This window comes from Clinocottus analis, unplaced genomic scaffold (assembly GCF_023055335.1).
Source record: "Clinocottus analis isolate CAN_PGR_092001 unplaced genomic scaffold, fCliAna1.0.p SCAF_22, whole genome shotgun sequence".
In the NCBI taxonomy this organism is placed as follows: Eukaryota; Metazoa; Chordata; class Actinopteri; order Perciformes; family Cottidae; genus Clinocottus; species Clinocottus analis.
Genome location: NW_027175954.1, coordinates 770,001 through 789,900, shown reverse-complemented (window position 1 = coordinate 789,900; position 19,900 = coordinate 770,001). Strand labels below are relative to the sequence as shown.

At 42.4% G+C, this 19,900-nt stretch overlaps 3 protein-coding genes across 4 annotated transcripts in view; 1 reads left to right on the top strand and 2 right to left on the bottom strand.

The window, feature by feature from the left end:
• Positions 1–715: 715 nt before the first annotated feature.
• LOC137792887 (ADP-ribosylation factor-binding protein GGA1-like) lies at positions 716–9,662 on the bottom strand. Of its 2 annotated transcripts, none has more exons than XM_068588684.1 (16): positions 9,526–9,662; positions 8,678–8,762; positions 8,180–8,255; positions 7,449–7,547; positions 6,620–6,743; positions 6,354–6,454; positions 6,196–6,276; positions 5,956–6,093; positions 5,281–5,467; positions 5,012–5,191; positions 4,806–4,876; positions 4,613–4,725; positions 4,011–4,156; positions 3,731–3,900; positions 2,688–2,798; positions 716–2,075 (listed from the first exon to the last, which is right to left on the bottom strand). In XM_068588684.1, exons 1-16 carry the CDS (start codon positions 9,566–9,568, stop codon positions 1,965–1,967), a joined length of 1,836 nt encoding a protein of 611 aa, XP_068444785.1. In that variant the 5' UTR covers positions 9,569–9,662; the 3' UTR covers positions 716–1,964. The 2 variants fall into 2 exon arrangements, with proteins under 2 accessions (XP_068444785.1, XP_068444786.1); XM_068588685.1 differs by having other exon boundaries at positions 5,956–6,087.
• Positions 9,663–10,491: 829 nt separating this feature from the next.
• On the bottom strand, positions 10,492–16,332 carry ears2 (glutamyl-tRNA synthetase 2, mitochondrial). The gene is made up of 10 exons (XM_068588695.1): positions 15,993–16,332; positions 15,080–15,235; positions 14,704–14,893; positions 14,413–14,563; positions 13,849–14,170; positions 13,603–13,711; positions 13,060–13,213; positions 12,504–12,634; positions 12,297–12,426; positions 10,492–10,786 (listed from the first exon to the last, which is right to left on the bottom strand). The coding sequence occupies exons 1-10, from the start codon at positions 16,123–16,125 to the stop codon at positions 10,670–10,672; spliced, it is 1,593 nt and encodes a 530-aa protein (XP_068444796.1). The 5' UTR covers positions 16,126–16,332; the 3' UTR covers positions 10,492–10,669.
• A 288-nt stretch (positions 16,333–16,620) lies between these two features.
• LOC137792885 (piggyBac transposable element-derived protein 4-like) overlaps positions 16,621–19,900 on the top strand; it is a 3,502-nt gene continuing 222 nt past the window's right edge. Inside the window, exons 1-3 of the mRNA XM_068588680.1 lie at positions 16,621–17,098; positions 17,598–18,707; positions 19,245–19,900. The exon at positions 19,245–19,900 is cut by the window's right edge and continues 222 nt beyond it. Coding sequence (XP_068444781.1) covers positions 16,668–17,098; positions 17,598–18,707; positions 19,245–19,665 — 1,962 coding nt within the window. The 5' untranslated portion in view covers positions 16,621–16,667 and the 3' untranslated portion in view covers positions 19,666–19,900. The remainder of the gene's footprint in view (positions 17,099–17,597; positions 18,708–19,244) is intronic.

Sequence of the window (19,900 nt, the reverse complement as noted above, 5' to 3'; positions counted from 1 at the left end):
CAGGTCTCTTCACGTCTTTTTCACCTCAATGATGGAGGGAAAGTTTGAATAACGCTGTTTTATGGGTCTGAGAAAATAGTTTATGTGCTTTTCTTAAAGAGCTGGAATAATTAGCTGACTTGTCAAAGTTGTTGGGGGCAAAAAAAAAGGTTTTAATATAATTTAAAAGGTCATAGTGGAAAGAAAAGTCATAATATAACGTGTTATACAGACTTTAAAGTCATTATAGAATGTGGACATAAAGCCAGTAAATTATTCGAGAAAAAAATCAATATGTTAAAAAAAAATCCCAATATAGTGAGGATGAAAAAAGTGAAAATAAATTAATATTAGTGTTGAAAAATAAATAAAATATAAAAATAAAAATATTTTTTTAAATAAAAAATAAAAAGTATAAAAATAATAAATGATATAATAATAAAATTACTTTCAAAAAAGAAAATTAAAATAAAAAAGGTTATTGTCTCTAAAACGAAAAGCAAAAAACCAAAAATGATTTGTAAAATAAATCCAATAAATAGTATGTTATGTTGAGGGGAAAAAAAAATCATATTTAAAAGTAGTATGTCTTAAAAAATGAAACGTCACCGTAGCGTGTCACCTGAAATGAGACGTGAGGTCACAGTGACCTCGACCACCGAAATCTAATGTAAACATTACAGAAAACAACCCGACTGAATAATGCCGCAGGCCATGTTTAAATAAAGACTGTGTGTATTTATTGATGACAGTGTGTGTATTTATTGATGACAGTGTGTGTATTTATTGATGACAGTGTGTGTATTTATTGATGATAGTGTGTGTATTTATTGATGAGCTGGACTGACGGACAAGAGGCAGACGAGCATTTAAAGAAACAGTCACGTTGGCTTTAAGTCGTCCAAAAATTTTTTAAAAAGTGTGTTCAATACACATTGAACGCGTGCAAACCCGACAGGAACAGATGATGAACACTGACTCTGGGCTCAGAAGGATGAAGCTTCACAGTATAAAACAGCTGGTGAGGAAACACTGAGCATGTGAAGTTAGCAGCGACTTAAGAGTCAAATCGGCTGTGGCTACGTTAGCCTTTAGCAACCTCAACAAAGAAAATCAAGAAAAGATCTTCACAACTGTGACAACTTTCATCACATGAGAAAGAAAGCTGCAAAAAATACCAAAACACAAGCAGATTATTATGCTTACATGCATAATGCTACATACGCTAACATGTTAACATTGTAAACTCTCACAAACTAAATATCATAGTCGTCAATATAATTCAGTTTTTTTTTATTTATCCGCAGCACATTTCTTTATGCGCCATGTCTTGAGGTTCAGAGAAGTCTTTCTTGATTTGCTTGATGTTTTTTGACGGTTTAGTTAGTTTTCATGAAGTTTAGTCGTGGTGGTGAAGATCTTTCCCTCATTTGCTCGTGTTTGAAGTTGCATTGCTTGAAGCAAAAAACTTTAAATGCGACGTCAGTGCAATGAAATTGTTCAGTTTTCATCAATTAAGCAATCAAATCTAGCAAATCACCCTCAGACACAATGTTTTCTCACACATTCACTCCTTAAGACGACCTCATTCTTTACATAAATACACATTAAAACCATCACATCTTCCATCTTAAAAGGCACTGGGATCTTTTTCCCCCGTCACAAATGCTAAATACCTCTTTTATATTGCAGACAGAGAACAAACAGGCAGAAGGAACCTGAACCCGAAGACACCTGAACTGTCACATTTTAACACATGATGTAGAGTTTACTCATCTTTTCTATAAATCTGAGGTTTTATCATTAATGCATCAGGAAACACAATGTCTTAAATATCCTAACATACATCTTTGATATTTGTTTGGTACGGCTCACACGTTTCACACCTTTATGCCCAGTTTTTCTTCACTTTCCTCTCTCTCTGCTTTCAGAATCCAGATTTCCGGACTTTTGTTTTTGTTTTTTTTAGTCCAATAAGTTTTTTTTTAGCGGCCAATCAACGAGGTCCAGTCAGGAAAGTTGTCAATCTCTCCGTTCTTGTTCAGCCGATGGTCTCCGTGTGTCAGTGTCAGCTTGTAGCGTAGACGCACCTTCAGCTAAAAGCAAGAGGGGAACCAGGTAAGATGTAAATATTAATCTATCATGACATACTAAAGTGTGACTTTTTATGATGACCTAAGCTACCCAGCAGGTTATAAATACATTAAGTCTGCTCCTCCTTTACAAGCTGCATTACAGTTATTGAATCAATAATTAGCAATATTATTATCATAATTTTGTCCAGTACTGTTATATATTTTATATTTTGTGCCTTATTTTTTATACCTTAAGTTTATTGCAATCTGTGTTCGGAAGACCGAGCAAAATAATCTTTTCATTGTATAGAATAACTGTCTGGTATCTGTGCTTATGACAGTAAAAACATCTTGAATCTTGAATAATTATGAGCCAATATCATGATGTAATTCTGAACTGCATAACAAGTACTTCCTTTAAGTCAAAGATCTGAGTACTTCTTCCACCTCTGATGCTAAATTAACAGCAGAATACAACAGCATGGCTCTATGCATATAAATGATAGTTATGAACACAAGCACACTGCAACGTAGTGACGCTTATGTACAAGTATGTTTTATGTGCTGTAAGTGACAGTGCAGTGCGGCGTTGGCTCTCTCATATGTGGAGGTTTTAATGGGGATCAAACTCACGCTCTGAGGGTTATCCAGCAGGAGGACCTGGGAGATGGCGGGCGGAGGCAGGAGAGGGTTGTATGAGTGGAGGTTCGTCCCCGAGGCCGGCTGGAGCTTCACCGACATGGTCTGCGGGACCAGAGAGAGTAAAGTGGAATTTAAATGGATATTCATAACTCATTCATGGGGAAACAGGTCAGCACAGGAAATATGTGAATGAGGGAAAAGGATTGTCAACAAAATTGGAAGAAAAAAAATGAAAAAAAAGAAGCAAAGCAACGTTTTTTATTTAATTATTATTTATTTTAGAGTCTGGTAAATCTGGAGTGTCTCCAGCAGGGGGCGCCAGCGGTTTAGAGCCAAACACGGTACTGCGTGTAAAAACTGATTATTTTTCAATTGTAAGGACATGAAAGAGTACAAGAGACGAAACTTACAGACAAATTATTTGCATTATTGCTTATCTTTCCATTTCTAATTGCTTAATCTAGAAAATGTCCCCAAAAAAAAGTACAATTCATACTTATGAAGACATCTTTAAACGCGATGACGTCATCATCATGACCTGTTTCGCTCGACCAAAAGTGTTTCTCCTGTCATGCACCTCGAGCTGCATATTACGTCATAAAGGGGGCTATATGACTAAAGTTTATTATCATTATGATTTCTAGATGATATCAAATGCAGAAAAGCGGGAACCAGAAGATGTTTTTACATTTTTGGTTATTCTATAACCTAAATAACGCGAACCAGTGGCCCAAGATGCTGCTCTATAATGGCTGCATCTGATTATTTGTTAATAATAACATATATTTATAATTCTTTACTTTTGCAGTACTTGTTTTACATTATGCAAAAATCCTTGTATGTGAAAATTTGGCAATAAAGCTTAAAATGTTGATAAAAAATCATCAACATTTTAAACACGTCAGTCACACAGTGCAGTAAGAACTCTATGCTCTTTATTTAAAATTAAAAAACTACTAAAAAAATATAAAACTAGCTTAAATCGCAGGCATAGACGACAACTCAAAGTTTTGGGATTTTCTTTTTTCCTTCACCTTTGGAACGGCCGCTTGGAACAGGACGTCTTTGACCTCGAGGGCGGACGTGTTCACCGTGGAGATGACGACCACGGCGACGCCCGGGTGGCCCGGCGGAGGGTCTCTGGCGAAATGCAGAGAGACGTGGACGCCGCCGTGATCGTACACGGTGATCGGCTCCAGGTTTCCTGTCGCGAACACGGAGGAAGAAAAAAAACACAAACATTGAGCCAGAATAAAAAATAAAAGGAAGCACGAGACACAGAGTTCAGCCGGCTGTTTGTACGAATAAACATACTGGATGTGATGGTTTCCATTGGAACAAAGATGTTATTCAGGAGTTCCCGGGTGAACGAGCGCTCCTCTAATTTCACTGGATGTCCAGACGTTTCACCGAGATGTTCCTGCGACTCTGGAGTGAACTGTTGAGTGTGAGGGAGCGACCTGAGAGAAGCAAAGGTCATTTTAGAAATATGAAAAGCAAATAAAAGCCAGGAAGAAAAAGCTTGTAATGACCCGAAAACACATCCTGGAGCAGAGACACTGACGTGGATTTTTTTTAAAACCTTTGAATGACATAACATGGCAAAAAAAAAGAATTTCACATAAATGCACAAAACGAGACGAGTGTATATCAGAGTATCTGCAGCTGAACGTAATCTCTACCGTCTGAGATTACAGTTCATGAAAAATGCAGGACAGTAAATATAATTGAAAATGTAATTTATTTTAAATAAGAAAAAAAAAATGTAATTGAGGAATGTCAGTCATATGTTCTCATAAAATCTGGTAATTTTGTTACAGTTTACTGCTTTGTAGTTTAATTTCGTATGACTGCGACTTCCTTTTTAAATTTCTGATTCGAGCAGCCGACAATGGTTCCTTTCTTTCCCTCCTTACCAAGCGCCGGGCCCGTTAGATGAGGCGTCGCTCCCCCCACATCCACGAGCTCTCAACACGACACCTCTCCCTCCGTTCTGCTCACCGTTCTTCATCTGAACTTCTCCATTGAGCTGAGAGAAGAAGACAAAACGCTGTTGAACACTCACTCCCAAATAAAACCGATCAAATCAATGCACGTCACAGGCCTCACCTGCAGCAGGTCTTCATAATACGACGACCGCGTGGTCTCTCGGGTCTGTTCTGAGTCCAGATTATCTAACTCTGGAGTCACAGGACAGTCACATCATTACATTATGAGTCATCGCTGCGAGAGAGAGAGAGAGAGAGAGAGAGAGAGAGAGAGAGAGAGAGAGAGAGAGAGAACGAACTAGAAAGTCGGTACGAATGCGAGCATACCTAATTCGTTTAAGTCCTGTTCAGCCGCCGGGTGGAAGGTACTTTCCAGAAGAGAGGAAAACATGGCGGAGGAGGATTCAAAGGACGGTGGAGAATCCGCTTTTCTGTGCATGTAGGGAGAGTCCAGTGCCGACAGGTCGATGAGGTGGTAGCTTTTGATCTCTCTGGGACTCTTTGGAGCTGGAGGGACGAGAAGAACTCAAAATATGAGCGGCGAACACACAAAGAAGAAAAACAGCGGGCAAAAAGAGGCCTGCCGTTACTTTTACCCTCTTTTTCTTCCTCCCGTGCCCCGTTACACTCTCTCTTTGCCGCTCGGTCTTTGTAGCCGTTTACGACAAGCGTTAGCTCGTCGTTAGCCGCCAGGATCTGCGCCAGCGCCGCGTCGTCGTCCATCGTGTCGCTGGCCAGGCGGAACAAGCTGGGCCTCAGCCGGTCACAGCGCTCGAACAAGGCCTGCGGAGGGAGAGAGAGAGAAGGGAAGAGGGCTCAAATGTTGAGTTACCTGAACGGCAGTCGGCACTATCTTTCCATTTAGCAATCATGATCTCGTCATACAAAAAAGGAGAGACCGGCGTGGAGCAGTTGGACGAGAAGAGACGCAAAATGGTGCGTTAAAACAAATTCACGCAGATGATGAGGTGGAAAACATCATTTTTGTGGTGAAAACTTGTGCTAAAGCCCCCATGTGAGAAGACCTTAAAGGCCTTTTGAGGCCGAAGACCCAAATTGACACCGACCGCCTCAGACACCACGCGCTACATTCGCGCACATTTTTTCGGGGTGATTATCATTTCTACTTCTGCTATCGACTGTAACTACATGAAACTTCTATTTAAACAGCAAATATTATGTCGAAAAATAGAAAAAAAAAAAAGCTTTTTGTGGTCAGACGTGAACGAGTTGCCCGCTTCATCGTCAGTCTGTGAAAACGTGCGACGTGCCTTGGCGTCGTCGCTCGTCTGTAACGAGGTTCCAGCGATGGCGTGGCGGTCCAGCAGCTCTCGCAGCTGCTCGGTGCTGCTCTCCACCTCCTTCAGAGTCGATTCCCGCTTCGACACTTTCTCTGCCTTCTCCTGCTCCTAAAAGAGACACACACACATGCAAACATAAACCAATCAACGTCAAACTCATTCAATTATCATAACAGCTACGTGCAATCGAACACCACCAGCACCGCTCACCTCTCTGATGGTGCTTTTGATGAGTCTGTTGGCCGTCTCCAGGTCTTCGGGACAGCCGCTTTTCAGTAATCTGGCTAACAGCTGATGACACAGAACACAGATTTCAGCAGGATGAACGTTTAATGTGCCGTTACAGGATGTCGAACACAAACACTCACCGTGGCTTTGTCCTCCTGGTCGAAGACAGAGTCTGTGGTTCTTTGCGTCGGAGGCGCCGTTATGACGGTGTCTGGCAGTTTGGGATCTTTCTTCACGATACCTGACATGACAAAAAGAAGGAGAAGATGGTTTTATTCGCAACACTTTATATATATGCATCACTCTTTTAAGCATCTCTAAACTCTGAATGCATCTTGTGAATGATGTCAGTGTGGTTGGTCGGGTCGGCCTCAAGGGTTTAGGAGTTCGGGTGTTGCATCCAGACCTTGTTTCTTGAGCATGCCGTAAGCCTCCTGGATCTTGGGTTCGTCTTTTAGCCAAAGGGTCCAGCCGTAGAGGACCTCGGTCACTCGGTCTTTCACTTTCTGAGGAGTCCGCGTGCCGAAGTACTGCTCAGGAAAGATCAAACCAGGTCAGTCACATCGGCGCTGATCCTCACGGAGCAACTTTTCCACTCTTTTATTAGTCTTTCACTTTTCATTCATGTTGATCTTTCGAGTACTACGTGATTAAGCCGTGTGTTTATACTTGTGTAGTTTAGTAGATGATTTGTTAATGTCCCATTAAGTTTTCAACTGGAAGAGTTTTTAAAAACTCATCCACTTAAATGTGTTTAGTTGAATTTACCCGATGAAGGTCTGAGGGCCAAAATGTTGTAAATTGAGTAGAACTGATCGATATTGTGAGGGATATTTTTTTGTTCTTTCGACTATTATTTGAATCAAAAATTGGTGTTTGGATTTTAAGATTTGAACTTATGGTTCCTCTTTTTTTTTTTTAAACCAATGGATTTTAAACTGCTTCTTGAAACGGTTTTGACCCAGAATTAATGTATTGAGATCTTTGTTGATTTTCACTTTGCCGTCTTGTGTGAAGCACTTTGTTACTCAGGATGTTTTTTTATTTATTATTATTATAATAAAATATTCATGATGACTCTGCAAATGAAAATCAACAGTCTGATTCCACAAAACAAAACATTTACACAGACCAGTTACAGCACGTTACTTTTGATTATATAATGGCCATAATGACAGCGTATTGTTACATGCACACACATAAGGAAGTAAACACACCCGTCTCTCTATTATTACCTTCGGTGTGAGGAGTTTGAGGAGCTCGTTGAGAAAGCGAAACTTGGCGGCCTCGCTGTGGAACCTCTTGCCGCAGTGGTTCATACACGCCTCGAGGACCTGGAAAGCACCAAGCCATTGTCAACGGAAGCTTTTTCAACATGTGAAAATGAAAGAAACAAAGGCCTCTTGGTTTCACACAACACAAAGGAGAGAGAGAGAGAGAGAGAAGGGATTTCTCGCTACATGTTTGGCGGTTAACCACCTTTCAGATGGCACATGACATGAGGCACATGCAGCTTCCAGAAGCTTCCCTAAGTTGCCTTATACAGTGAAACGCTGCGGCTGTCTTCACTACACGACGACACAGCAGATTCAAAATGCCAATTAACTCCCTCATGTCACTCGGGCCATGTGATGACATTTGGGCACAGCTATTCTTTACAGCACCGCCCTCAGAACAAAGAGGTTTATTTTTCAATGAATGGCCCGTACCATTAAAGACGCTATGAGCAATACCGTGTTTAATCCATAATGAATTGCATTAAATAGAAATTGTCGGCACGAATACAAAACTAGAACGTTACTTGTTAAATGTGTTGTTTGAATTTAAAAAGAAGTGGCGAAAGAAGCTGCTTGCTGTTTCTGGGAACTTCCCAGACGAGCGAATACACAGAATATTCAACAGATAAAAGTGTGTAATATGTATCATCTGTGTCCTACATGTAGAGATGAAGAACATGATGTCTTACAGTGAGAGCCTGCAGCGCCTCTTTCTCCTGTGGAGACTGGATTTTATGGGCAAGAAGACGAATGGCAACCTGCGGCCTGAAAGCAGAACATTTACATTTAAGTCACATTAAAATGTCCACACGTAGCGATTAAAGCTAAGAGGAACGGATGAAAAGCTTAAGAAACATTTTACTCTTACATTCAAGCTTAAGACATTATATTATTGACAATAAGACAGAGAGAGAAAGGTGCTGCAGAGTTCCTCCTCCCTCCTGCATGATGGTGTAACTGAGAGGCCGTTTCTGCAACATGGACGTGAAGAAACTCTTTCTCAAATGCCACAATTGCAATAAAGTAACTTCCAGAAGCAAACAGCGTTCCCCAGAAGACTTCCGCTCAGGTTCGAAGCCACAAAGATGATCCGGGAGTCTACGCGGCGATGTCTGCGAACACTTAAAGTAGGTAAAACACAAGGAGCAACGCTGATGAGGTGGAACACACTGTGCGTTCAAGTTTACCCGTCAGTCTCTTGGTCGACGAGCTGGTAGAAGCCCTGGATGCAGTCCCATCTGTCCTCCTGGTTGTTTGGGTCTGTGGCTTGGTCTGGAATGCCAGAGAAAACAGGTTAAACGGTTATATTAAAAATAAACGTCATTATGTGCCTCAAATAGATCAAATATTTGGAAATATTTGCGCACAATTACACAATTTAATGAGGAAGTGAAAACGAAAGAACAGATCTACACAGAAAACATGGAATTAATACAGAGTTATACTAAAGTTGACTTTTAAACTTGACAAAAAAACGTACTAATGTAATATGTAAGAGAGATAAAGAGGATAACAAACTTTAAATCATGAAGAAAAGACCTACATTGTGTTGTGTTTAAATATTGGTTTTTAACTCGTCGGTGTGTATTTCTCAATGGTATTATTGCTAATTCTGCTCAAATAAAACACCTGGAAACTGAAAATAATATGCACTAATGTTCTGCAACAATGCGCGTGCACAGGAGCGCAGACATAACACACCGCACGAGCGCTGGCTCGGCGAGCGCGCGCGTGGTCTCCACCAACTTCCTGTTCTGATACTTTTCTGCACAGCAACCAAACTTATTTTGTTAAAAAAGTTGTTTAAAAATAATAAAAACAAAACGACACGTTCATAATTAAAACTATGTTAATAATTAACGGTAATATTGTAATTAAGTCAAACTTAACGGCACGCGCCGACCGTTGCCGTGACGTTATAGCGAACGACGTCAGCGTCGTTTTACGTTAACTCGGATAATGCGATGAGGAGATTATGTATGTTAGCTTCTCCTGTGTATATTTCGGTGTATATCTTCCCCTCCCGTGTACTTACTGAGCAACGACTCAAAGGTCGCCTGGCTGTCAGCGGTCGCCATTGCCGTCGGTCTCCTTACGGGTCCAGAGAGGTTCAGTAGCCGGACTGAGCGCGTCTCCTGCGGGGAAGCGGAGGTGTCAAACTGCAGCCTGCGCGGCGGCATGTGACACTCACGCCCAGTCACACTCCTGACACGGTGCAGCTACACCCCCTTCAGCACGAGTACTACGATACTATGAGGTACTATGACGTACTATGAGGTACTATAGTACTGAGGGAGTTGTATTTGTATAGTCGCGTTTACTTTCCTACGTTTTAAATTCAAATATTGTACTTTTTGCATGTATTTCATGACTCAAGTTACTGATTAGAAACACGAAGTACACTATACGTTACTTTTTTTTACTTATGCGGAGTTCATAAAATATGATATACTATATAGTTATACTATTAAACTATTTAAAAGAAGTTTGAATTCCTCTACCAGGAACAACATGTTCATACGTGATAAAGAACCAGTAGGACTATTTAAATAATGTTAACTAAATAAAATATCAAGTATAATTTTGATATATATATATATATATATATATATATATATATATATATATATAGATATATAGATATATAGATAGATAGATAGATAATGCATCTCTTGCAGCCTTTGCATAAGTAAAAATCCAAATGTGATATTATACTAAAAGTACCCATAAAGTGATCTAAAAATATATATATATACATATATATATATATATATATATATATATATATATATATATATATATATATATATATATATATACAATTTCCAGGCAAAGAAAGCAAATGTACTACATTATTATATATTTTAGCACTGAATTCTTAATACTTGTGCATTCATATGTGTGCATAAAAATACACAGAGGTACTTCCCGTCTTCGGCTCCCCGTGACACCTGGTCCTGTAAAATGTCCCAGAACTAAATAACACAAACGGACCATGTGAGAACAATCAGTTTTTATAAAACATTTACATTAATTCAAGGTAACTTAAATCACTTGAGTGCAGTCCTTTTCAAATGTGTCCCAGTGAGCTTTTTGGCAAAATCACCAGGTGGTTTCCCCGGTAGCTCGCCCCATACTGGCCACGTCTTTAACAGCGGCACGTCTTCACCAGGCGCCTGTCAGCTGCCCCGTCTTTCACTTGTCTCTGACGGCAGCACAAGTTTCTGGAATCGATGGCAGATCTCCGCACGCCCCAGAGAAACCATCATCTCGGCGACACTGGGCCCCTGCTGCAGGTTCACAGGAGAGCAGATGACATGGGGTCAGTGGAGTAACGCAATCACACCACACACACAAACACACAGTCAGAAAACTGTCCGTAACCTCTGTGAAAAGCTATCTGAATACACTTCCTCTTTCCACATCCCCTCTCTGAATATTAGCAGGTTACTCTGGTGAGTGAGCCACCGGAGGATTTCTGAAGTGCTTTAGTCATTACTATTATTTTGACCCATGCTATTTTAGAGTTTAGCTTAGTCATGCCATGGACAGAAATATATATTTATTTTTAAAAAAAAAGGGAATTGTGCAATTTAAACAATCCAGCAAAAACGTGCCATTTGTTATGAATGCCGCCCAAAATGGTTGCATTGCAGAAGTGGAGTTCTAAAAATAAAGATGCAGAAATGAAAATGGCAAGTGAGTTGGAAATAAATGATTTAAAAAGGATGTCATATCAGTTCCTCTGAGAGTCAAAGCGATCTTAAAATACAGGTGGCGTTACCGCGGCTCAGAAACACCAACACGTTCACCGTGACTTGATTTGTTAAACTGAGAGCGCAGCCGACAGAACGAAGCTGGATTTGTTCCCGTTAACGCTGGAAAAGTGTGAACACAAGCTTTAATATGGAACTGCAAACTCGTGTGATTAATATTGGGACTGGATGGAAATACAGTGTGAAAACAGAATCAATTACAGACTCCAGCTGAAGTCCAGTGAGTGCAGACTACGTTACTTTCACCCCGACTAGTCTGAGTCTACGAAAAAAAAGACAGGCTCTATGCCCAGTGTCTGAAAGGGTCGTCTAGTCTGAGCAGTTCTGAGACTTGGAACCTGGACAAGGGAAGTAATGCACACACACACACACGTCTAAAACTGGAATAATCTGTCTGTACAAATTGTCCAGGATTAGCTGCATTAGTTGTGTATTTATACATTAACACGTCAACTCTCCAGTGCAAGACTAGTGGTTTGCACTGAAGGTCAAGACTGCTTACAAGTCAAAAGAAAGAAATACACTCTTTATTAAAAGAGTATTCGATTAAATCTACTGCACTGCTGTAACATTGTAGGACACCACATTGAAAAAGTTAGAAAGAAAATAATCAAAACTGTGTAGTGGAACCAGAAATATTGCATTGTGTCGTTCCACATTTTTGATTATCAAAACATCGAGCCTACATTACCCACAATGCAACTTAACCACATACAATGGAGCGCTAATGGAGCTTCCTTTAATAGGATTATTCTATTGCATTTTGGCATTATTAAAGAAAAAAAAATAACTTAGTTAAACGTTTGACACTTACATGTTCTGTTCAGTGAGATAACCTTCACGCATGAAGGTTTTTGATGCGTAAATGCACGTACCAGAAGTAAAACACTAACGTTGGGCGATAAAGAAACTACACCGCGGCGGCTGACCTTCAAGACCCGCCCCCCACTAAGTCATTGCGTTTGCGTTGTGCGTTTGTGTTTGTGTTATCGGTCTTAAAAGTGAACACGTCGTCTTCCGGTACCTGCAGACCGCTGAGAGCCAGACGCAACAGCTTCATCACGTCTCTGTATTTGGTGGCTTCAGCCTGCTTCGCCAGAGTCTTCAGATCTTTAGCGAGGCGATCCACAGCCAGCTCCTCACCTCGCTCCGCTATCAATCTGCAACGCACACACACACGGAAATGTTGACGACCCTGTCAGGTAAAGTGAAACATGCAACTGGGAGAGGGTCGTACTTGAGCACTAATGAAGCGATGTGCTGGGCCTCTGTGGTGAGCGCTGCCACCTGCTGGCTGGAGACGGAAGGACGGACCCACAGGTAAGAGTAAGCAGGGCTCACAAGCTCCTTCAGAGAAGATATGTGACCCTGTAGCGAGGGGAAGAGGCCGGTTGCATTGTTACTATGAGAGATAATGGAGCAGTATTAAGAAATAAGAGAAGAGACAACGAGAAAAAAGTTGAAGGAAAACTAAAACCAAATGTTAAACAGTTTCTAAATCCCTTCAAGGTTTTAGAGAAAACACCTGATAGTCAAAACTGTATTTTAATTAGTTCATGGCTTCCACATAACTGAACTTTTTAGGTAATTTAATAGCCTTAAGAATCCTCCAATGTTACCGAGAGGACAAATACCGAAGTATCAAGCGTCTACCTGTTTAATGATAAACATCTGCATTTGCAGTTATTGTACACAAGAAGCAACTTTACGTATCCGGCATGTTCAAAAATACAATATGAACACATGGTAACATGGTTTGAACACATATTTGTGAGTGTGCCGTTGGTGGTTACCTTACGAAGACGCAGCACCCGCCTGATATAATCCTCATGGAGAACTTCCTCATCCTGGATCTCTGCTGTGCAGGCCTGCTGGATCTGTGCCTGCAGATCTTTTATCAACAGATCACACTGCCCCTCGTCTTCAATGCGGCGCTGCAGGTGAATTCTGCCACAATCGGAGAGATTAATGATAAACGAATAATGTTTTTTATAGTGGAAAAAAAGAATATCCATGTTAGCATCCCTGTGAGGCTGCGCACAGCTCCATGGTGGCAGCGCTTATTTGCAGAGGAAGATGACTTCTAACTATCTGGTGAATATAAAGCTATAGCAAGCAGATGATAAGCTTAGCATACATACTGAAAACAAGAGGAAACGGGGGTGATGTCGAAGAGCATTTCTTGGCTAGCACAGTAACTTCCTTAACTTGTTTCTGGAGATAACAAGACTATGTTTTATTTATTTATTTATTCAAACCAATTACATGCCAAGAAAGGTGGATCGGTATAAAGCCTTCATTATAACAATACATACAGACAATGAGTTATGACTCACCTGTTGAACTCTGGTAGTTTTTCCAGGTCTAACAGAGCAGAGTGTGTTGTGATCTTTGAAGGATTAAACTCAGAGATCAGTTCATCTATCCTCCGTCCAATGCGATTGGCTGCAAAGCAACGCAAGTCATTTATAACAAAGTACTCCTGATATTAATAGATTTTGATTATAAATGTTTCCGGATGTAATTGCGAATGCAAAACATGTGAGCAAATTCAAAAACATTCCCTCTCCTCCATCACTCACAGTTGAATCCGGACCCACAGTGGGTCGTGATGTCCAGCAGGGCCTCGGGCAGGACTCCGTCTCTCTGGAAGCTTTGAATGAAAATATCGCCCTGCCTCTTGGACAGTTTCGTGCCGTCTTTGTTCATCAGGAGCGGCAGGTGTCCGAAGGTGGGCGGCTGCCACCCGAGAGCACGGTACATGAGGAGATGCTTGGAGGTGGAGATGAGCCACTCTGACCCCCGTAGCACGTGGCTGATCCTCATGTGATGATCGTCTACGATGTTAGCGAGGTGATAGGTGGGAAAACCATCAGCTTTCATCACCACAGGGTCACCCTCCACCTTAAAAAAAACAGAAGAAAAAGAAAAAGAGGACAATGAAAGTTTGTCTGTTAGACATTTTGATGAAATAGTCATAATTAGCATTAACCTTTTGGGGGTTTTATGGCTCAAAATGTGTTTCGTGAAGGCACAAGGACTTTTGATCACAGTGACTTTTGACCTGCACATTTTGAAAAAGTAATTGAATAATTGTCATTAATAATCATTTAGTGTGAAACACATTGAAACACTACAAATCTGACCTGGGCCACCTCATGATGATTGCGTCCAAAGATCAGATCCTGAAAAGGCTCGACACCTGCATCCAGACGAAACCTGATCACATGTGGCACTCCCTGAGCCAGTTTCTGCTGGACCTGCCCGGCCTGAAGGTGACGACACCTGTTATCATACCTGGGGAGAGGGAGGCGGAGCCGCTGCTTTAAATCTGACAAAAACATCCTGAAGTATGGCTGTGTGTTATTTTCAACCTGTAAGAAATGTCATCAGGTGAAACCGTAAACCCTGTGTATATTTTTGTGTCATGTAGCCACCTTGGTGTCTGTCCCGTCCTTAAGGCCTCTTTCTTGAGCAGGTCGAGTCTCTGAGAGCTGCAGAAACAGTAGTAGGCGTGATCGCTCTTGACAAGCCGCTGGGCCGTCTGACTGTAGAGGTCCAGTCTCTGAGACTGAAGGTACGGACCGACCGGGCCCCCTCGACGAGGACTCTCATCTGGTGGTACACCTGGAGGGGAAAGTAAGCTTAGGTAAAATCTCTGGAATGACTGTCAACGGGGACACAATTAACCACTGCAACATAACATTTTATGAAGATATTAATCAGTACTTTAGCTTCCAGTGTACTGATCTGATTGATTCATTAACACAATAACTGTGATGCATCACATGACTTTGGTGCAGCACTCCCTACCGGCCCACTCCAGCATGTCCTCGATGGACTCTGCAGCACCAGGTACCAGCCTGCTCTGATCCGTGTCCTCCAGGCGCAGGATGAACGAGCCGCCATACTTCTTGGCAAAGATGTAATTGTAGAGAGCTGTTCGGAGGCCTCCAAGGTGCAAGAAGCCTGCAGCACAGAATAATATGTAGTTACTTACAGCATCAGACGAATGACACAAATGTCCAAAGAGACAAAGAGAATATTGTGTTTTTTAGTAACTCCAGAGATGAGGTGGACGGCATCATTCCCAAAACATTCAAACGTAATTTCCCAATATCCAAACAGCTATAAAATCAGATCCTTAAATTTGTAAAGTAAAATTAAAACACAGTCTTGTTTGCTGACCTCTGCTGTGCACATGTGTATGGCCTTGAGATTTTACTGTACAGTTTCTAAGAAAATTGAATTCAAATTCAGCTCATTGACATAATGATATATATAATGTCACAATTCCGAAAGTGGCTTCAAAGCCAGCTTCAATAACAATGATATTGATAATGTCCCAATTTCCAATATTCAAACGGCTATAAAAACAGATCCTTACATTTGTAACGTAAACTCTGCCATACCACGCTGATTTTGACTTCAAAATCAGCTTCAATGTAATAATAATATTCATAAATTCGCCCCCGTACTGTAACACCTTGAAAACAGGTGCATTCAGAATTGCAATTGAGGTTCACTCGGCGGATGTGGGCTCACTTGACCGCAGTGATCTGAATGCTGCTTCCAGCCCCGCAGACAGCATGGCAATGCCTTTCAGTTGATGTGTTGATCATTGATGGGCCAATACTGGTGACACAGCTAGCTAGCTAGCTAGCTATCCCTCTGGAAACCCTTACAAGACATTTTGACAGTAATGTGTTCAGGTTTGGGACGTTACCTGTCGGGCTGGGTGCAAACCTGACCCTCACTTCACCCTGAACCGTAGAGCAGCGTCTTGTGTCGTTCAGCTGGAGTTTAACCGGCCGGTTTCTGACCGCAGACAGACACCGAAAACATCTCCACGGCGTCATAATAAAGTGTCACATTCGCTGGTGAGCAGCAGTCCAGCGTCTAACCGTTGACGTCAGTCACTGAAACCGCACAAAAACACCTTATAATACTGAAAATGTGCCCTTGGCATGTGTACCAGACAGCGATTAGTCGGCTAGGAGGCGTTTGTTTGGGTCAAACATGCTTTGGGTCCGGTTTTCTTCTTCGTCGAAACCGAACCGGAAGTCGAATTGGGCGTCATCAGGGAGAATTCTGCCACCGCGTGGTAGAAAATCAGCATTTCTCCGTCTACCCGATCCAAGCTTTCAATCAGAATCAGTAAATTACAACAAGCATGTAGATTATAAAATACATGCAGCAAGTGTATTTCAATAAAGAAAATATGTGCAAAGGGTGATGAAGCCGTGTGTACTGTTGACTGACACGTCATAGAGCCAATGAAATAGCCAATAGCCAATCGCGGCACAGTGGGGCGGGACTAGGCGCAACGCGCGGTACATCCGGTTTCCTGGCTGTGCTCTGAGAGGTTTATGGGATGATTTTCGGAGGTTTATGTGAGTAAATGATGGTTAAACATACGAAGAAAACTAAACATGCGTTTCAAGAAAAGCGTGTGCGCCGAACAGTTGCTTGTCAAAGCCAACTGCCAATCAACATTAAAGAAGAAGACGAAGAAGAAAAGCGTGGACGCCGAACAGTTGTTAGCCAACCGCCAAAACACATCAAAGCAGAAGTCGAAGTAGAAATAGAAGAAGAAGCAGAAGACGAAATAGAAAAACGTGTACGCCGAAAAGTTGTTAGCCAACCGCCAAAACACATTCATGAAGAAGTAGAAATAGAAGAAGAAGAAGAAGAGGAAGAGGAGGAAGAAGATAAGCGTGAACGCGAATGGTCCTTGGCGGAATCATCTGACGAAGAGTGCGACACGTCGTCTCTTGACTCCGAGGGAGATGCACCGTTTCCGCAGGGAGAAGGAGATGCGAGCCTGAACAAGTTAGTATCCTTGTACATTTTAACAGAGATAGTCTTCTGTCTGAATTATGAAAACGCGTTTTGTCTGTATGAGACGATGGCATATTGGTAGTTGCTGTGTGTCTTTTTGTTTCTTCTGGCCAATTTTAAGTGTCCCTCTGGTGGGTTTCTCTTTGAGCTGCATTTTACTAATACATTTTTAAGATGTATTAGTTCCGCAGTGGGGAAATTGCAGGATTACAGCAGCAGTGCACACAAGAGACACATAGTAAAATAAAAAAAACAAGTAGTATAAATAAAGCAGTAAAGAAGATAAATAGTCAACTGAAAAAAGTCAGAATCAAATGTATTTATATTGTACCAAAGTAATTAAACTAACCAAAGTGATTGAAGTGTTATTAAGTGTTTTTGTGGTCTACTGCGAGCTCAGTTTGTTATGCAACTGTAAAGGTCAAGGGCCCCCGACACTGTGTCCAGTCAGTAACCCATTCCTTGTTTCTTGTCTGTTTACCTCATGCAGTGCTGACCGGTCGGAGGGGGCGAGATGGAATGACGCTGATGATCCATGCGGGAAACCACCGCAGCCCGCCTTCAGACCCAACCGTCCACCGGGACCCCAGCTCGCACCTAGAGCTTCCTACACGGCCCTGCGGTGTTTCCAACTTTTCTTTACGAACTCCATTTTAAAGACACTCACTCAAAACACCAATGACTACGGCTCGATGAACTCTGGCGTCGACGACCCGTGGATTGATCTGAAATTGCAGGACATGTATTCCTTCATGTCCTTAGTCGTCTACATGGGTGTCGTGAATTGCCCCGCGCTTACCGATTACTGGCAGAGGGGAAAACTGCACAGCTTTCCCTTCCCGAAAACAGTAATGACCTGTGCGAAGTTCCTCAGGATCTGCCGGGCACTTCACCTCAGTAACCCGGCGGTGGATACTGCAAATAAGCAAAAGAGAGGAACGGCAGCCTTCGACCCGTTCTGCAAAATAAAGCCACTCTACCAGGAGATGAGGAACGCCTGCATAAGGAACTATCACCCTAACCAGGAAATTGCCATTGAGGAGCGACTGCTTCCCTCCAAACCGCTCGTTGAGCTCAAACATGACATTAAAAACAAGAGTTGTCGCTGGGGATATAAAATGTTCGAGCTGGTAGACTCCAGGAGCCGGTACACGTGGGACTTTTACATATACAAGAAAAAGTTCCGGGAAAACGGTGGCCAGGGGCTCGGCTATGATTCGGTGATGGAGCTAATCGACACGCGGTCGCTAGGCACCGGCTACGAACTCTTTGTGGATCATTTTTTCACAAGTCCCACCCTTTTCCGCGACCTCCTTCAGAGGGATATCTGGGCGTGCGGAACCATCCGCACGAACGGAGTCGGATTCCCGAAAACCCAAAACAACAGCCTGGACTCCAAATCACCCCGCGGCAGTTTGCGCTGGATCAAGAGCGACTCGCTCCTCTTCATCCAGTGGAGAAACAGGAGGGACGTCAACATGTGTTCGACGATCCACGCGGCCCATGCGGTGGACACGGCGCAAAGGAGCGTCTCAGGTGAAGACAGGCAGTGGCTGTTGAAGAGCGTCCCAGTTCCACCAGCGGCAAAGGACTACTGCCTGTATGTACTTTTTCTAATTTTAATATAATTTTGGCGACCCCTGCGGATGAAAGCGCTAAGTGTTTCCGAGCACCAGAGTCCCCTTTTTTTTTAGAAAATCTCTCATTCTACTCTGAGCTGAAGGATGATGGCCATGATTTCATCTGATTTCACCAGACGCAGATGACAAGGATGAGGAACATCTATGTATAGATAAAGCCGAACATCTCGCTTCTCATCTTGTTTATTTATAACGGTCACATAGAGGCAAAAGTAAGTCTTCAGTTTCTGGACAGTTTGCACTTCACTCGATTTTAAAAGCTGCAGAAATTAGTTATGTGTGTGCGTATCTGCAGTGATGTGTGTTGTAGTTACTCGATTTACATAAGAGAATGGATGTTAGCTGGTTTGACGGCTTTAGCAATCAAGCGCCATAAATGAATAGCATGATAATTAAGTTAATAAAACTCAGGCTGGAATATTGATGCGACAGCATGACAGTACAACAACTTGATGTATTTATTGATTTGGACCACTCGTTGTCTTCCGTCCATCCAGGTACGCGAGCCCCTCTGACGGCGAGACGGACTCGTACGAAATCCCCCACAGGACCCAGAAGTGGTACAAGATGCTCTTTTATCAATTCATGGACATCGCGATCGTGAACGCCTTCCTCCTCCACGGACATGTCGCGAAGAGCAAAGGAGCGACCCCTCTGCAGCAGAGGGCATTCAGGGAGAGCCTCGCGGAGGAGCTGGCGGAGGCGGGCTCTCGCTCCAGGGCCAGACGCCCAACGCCTCCCGTGCCGCTCCCGCACCACAGGCCCGTGCACATCAAGGGCCACAGCACCGACGGGCGGCTGAGGTGCAAGCTTTGCCCGTGCAAGACGCCCGTGAAGTGCTCCACCTGCGACGTGGCGCTGTGCTTCATCTCCGGTCGAGACTGTTATAATGACTGGCACGTTGCCAACGACATGTGAAGGGTGTGTGCGTGTTGACGCTGTTCTGTGGAAATAGTTTTATTTGTGTTGCACCTTTTTCTTTTTAATTTATAAACTCACTTCCCTATATTTCACTTGTTTTGACTCTTTTGCATCCACAATGTTTGGTTTCAAGAAGCGGAAATAGGCAATATAGTGTGTTAATGCTTCAGTTGCTGTGTGTCAGTGGTGCTAATGATGCAGATTGTGACTGAAATTACTCACGGAAAGTAAA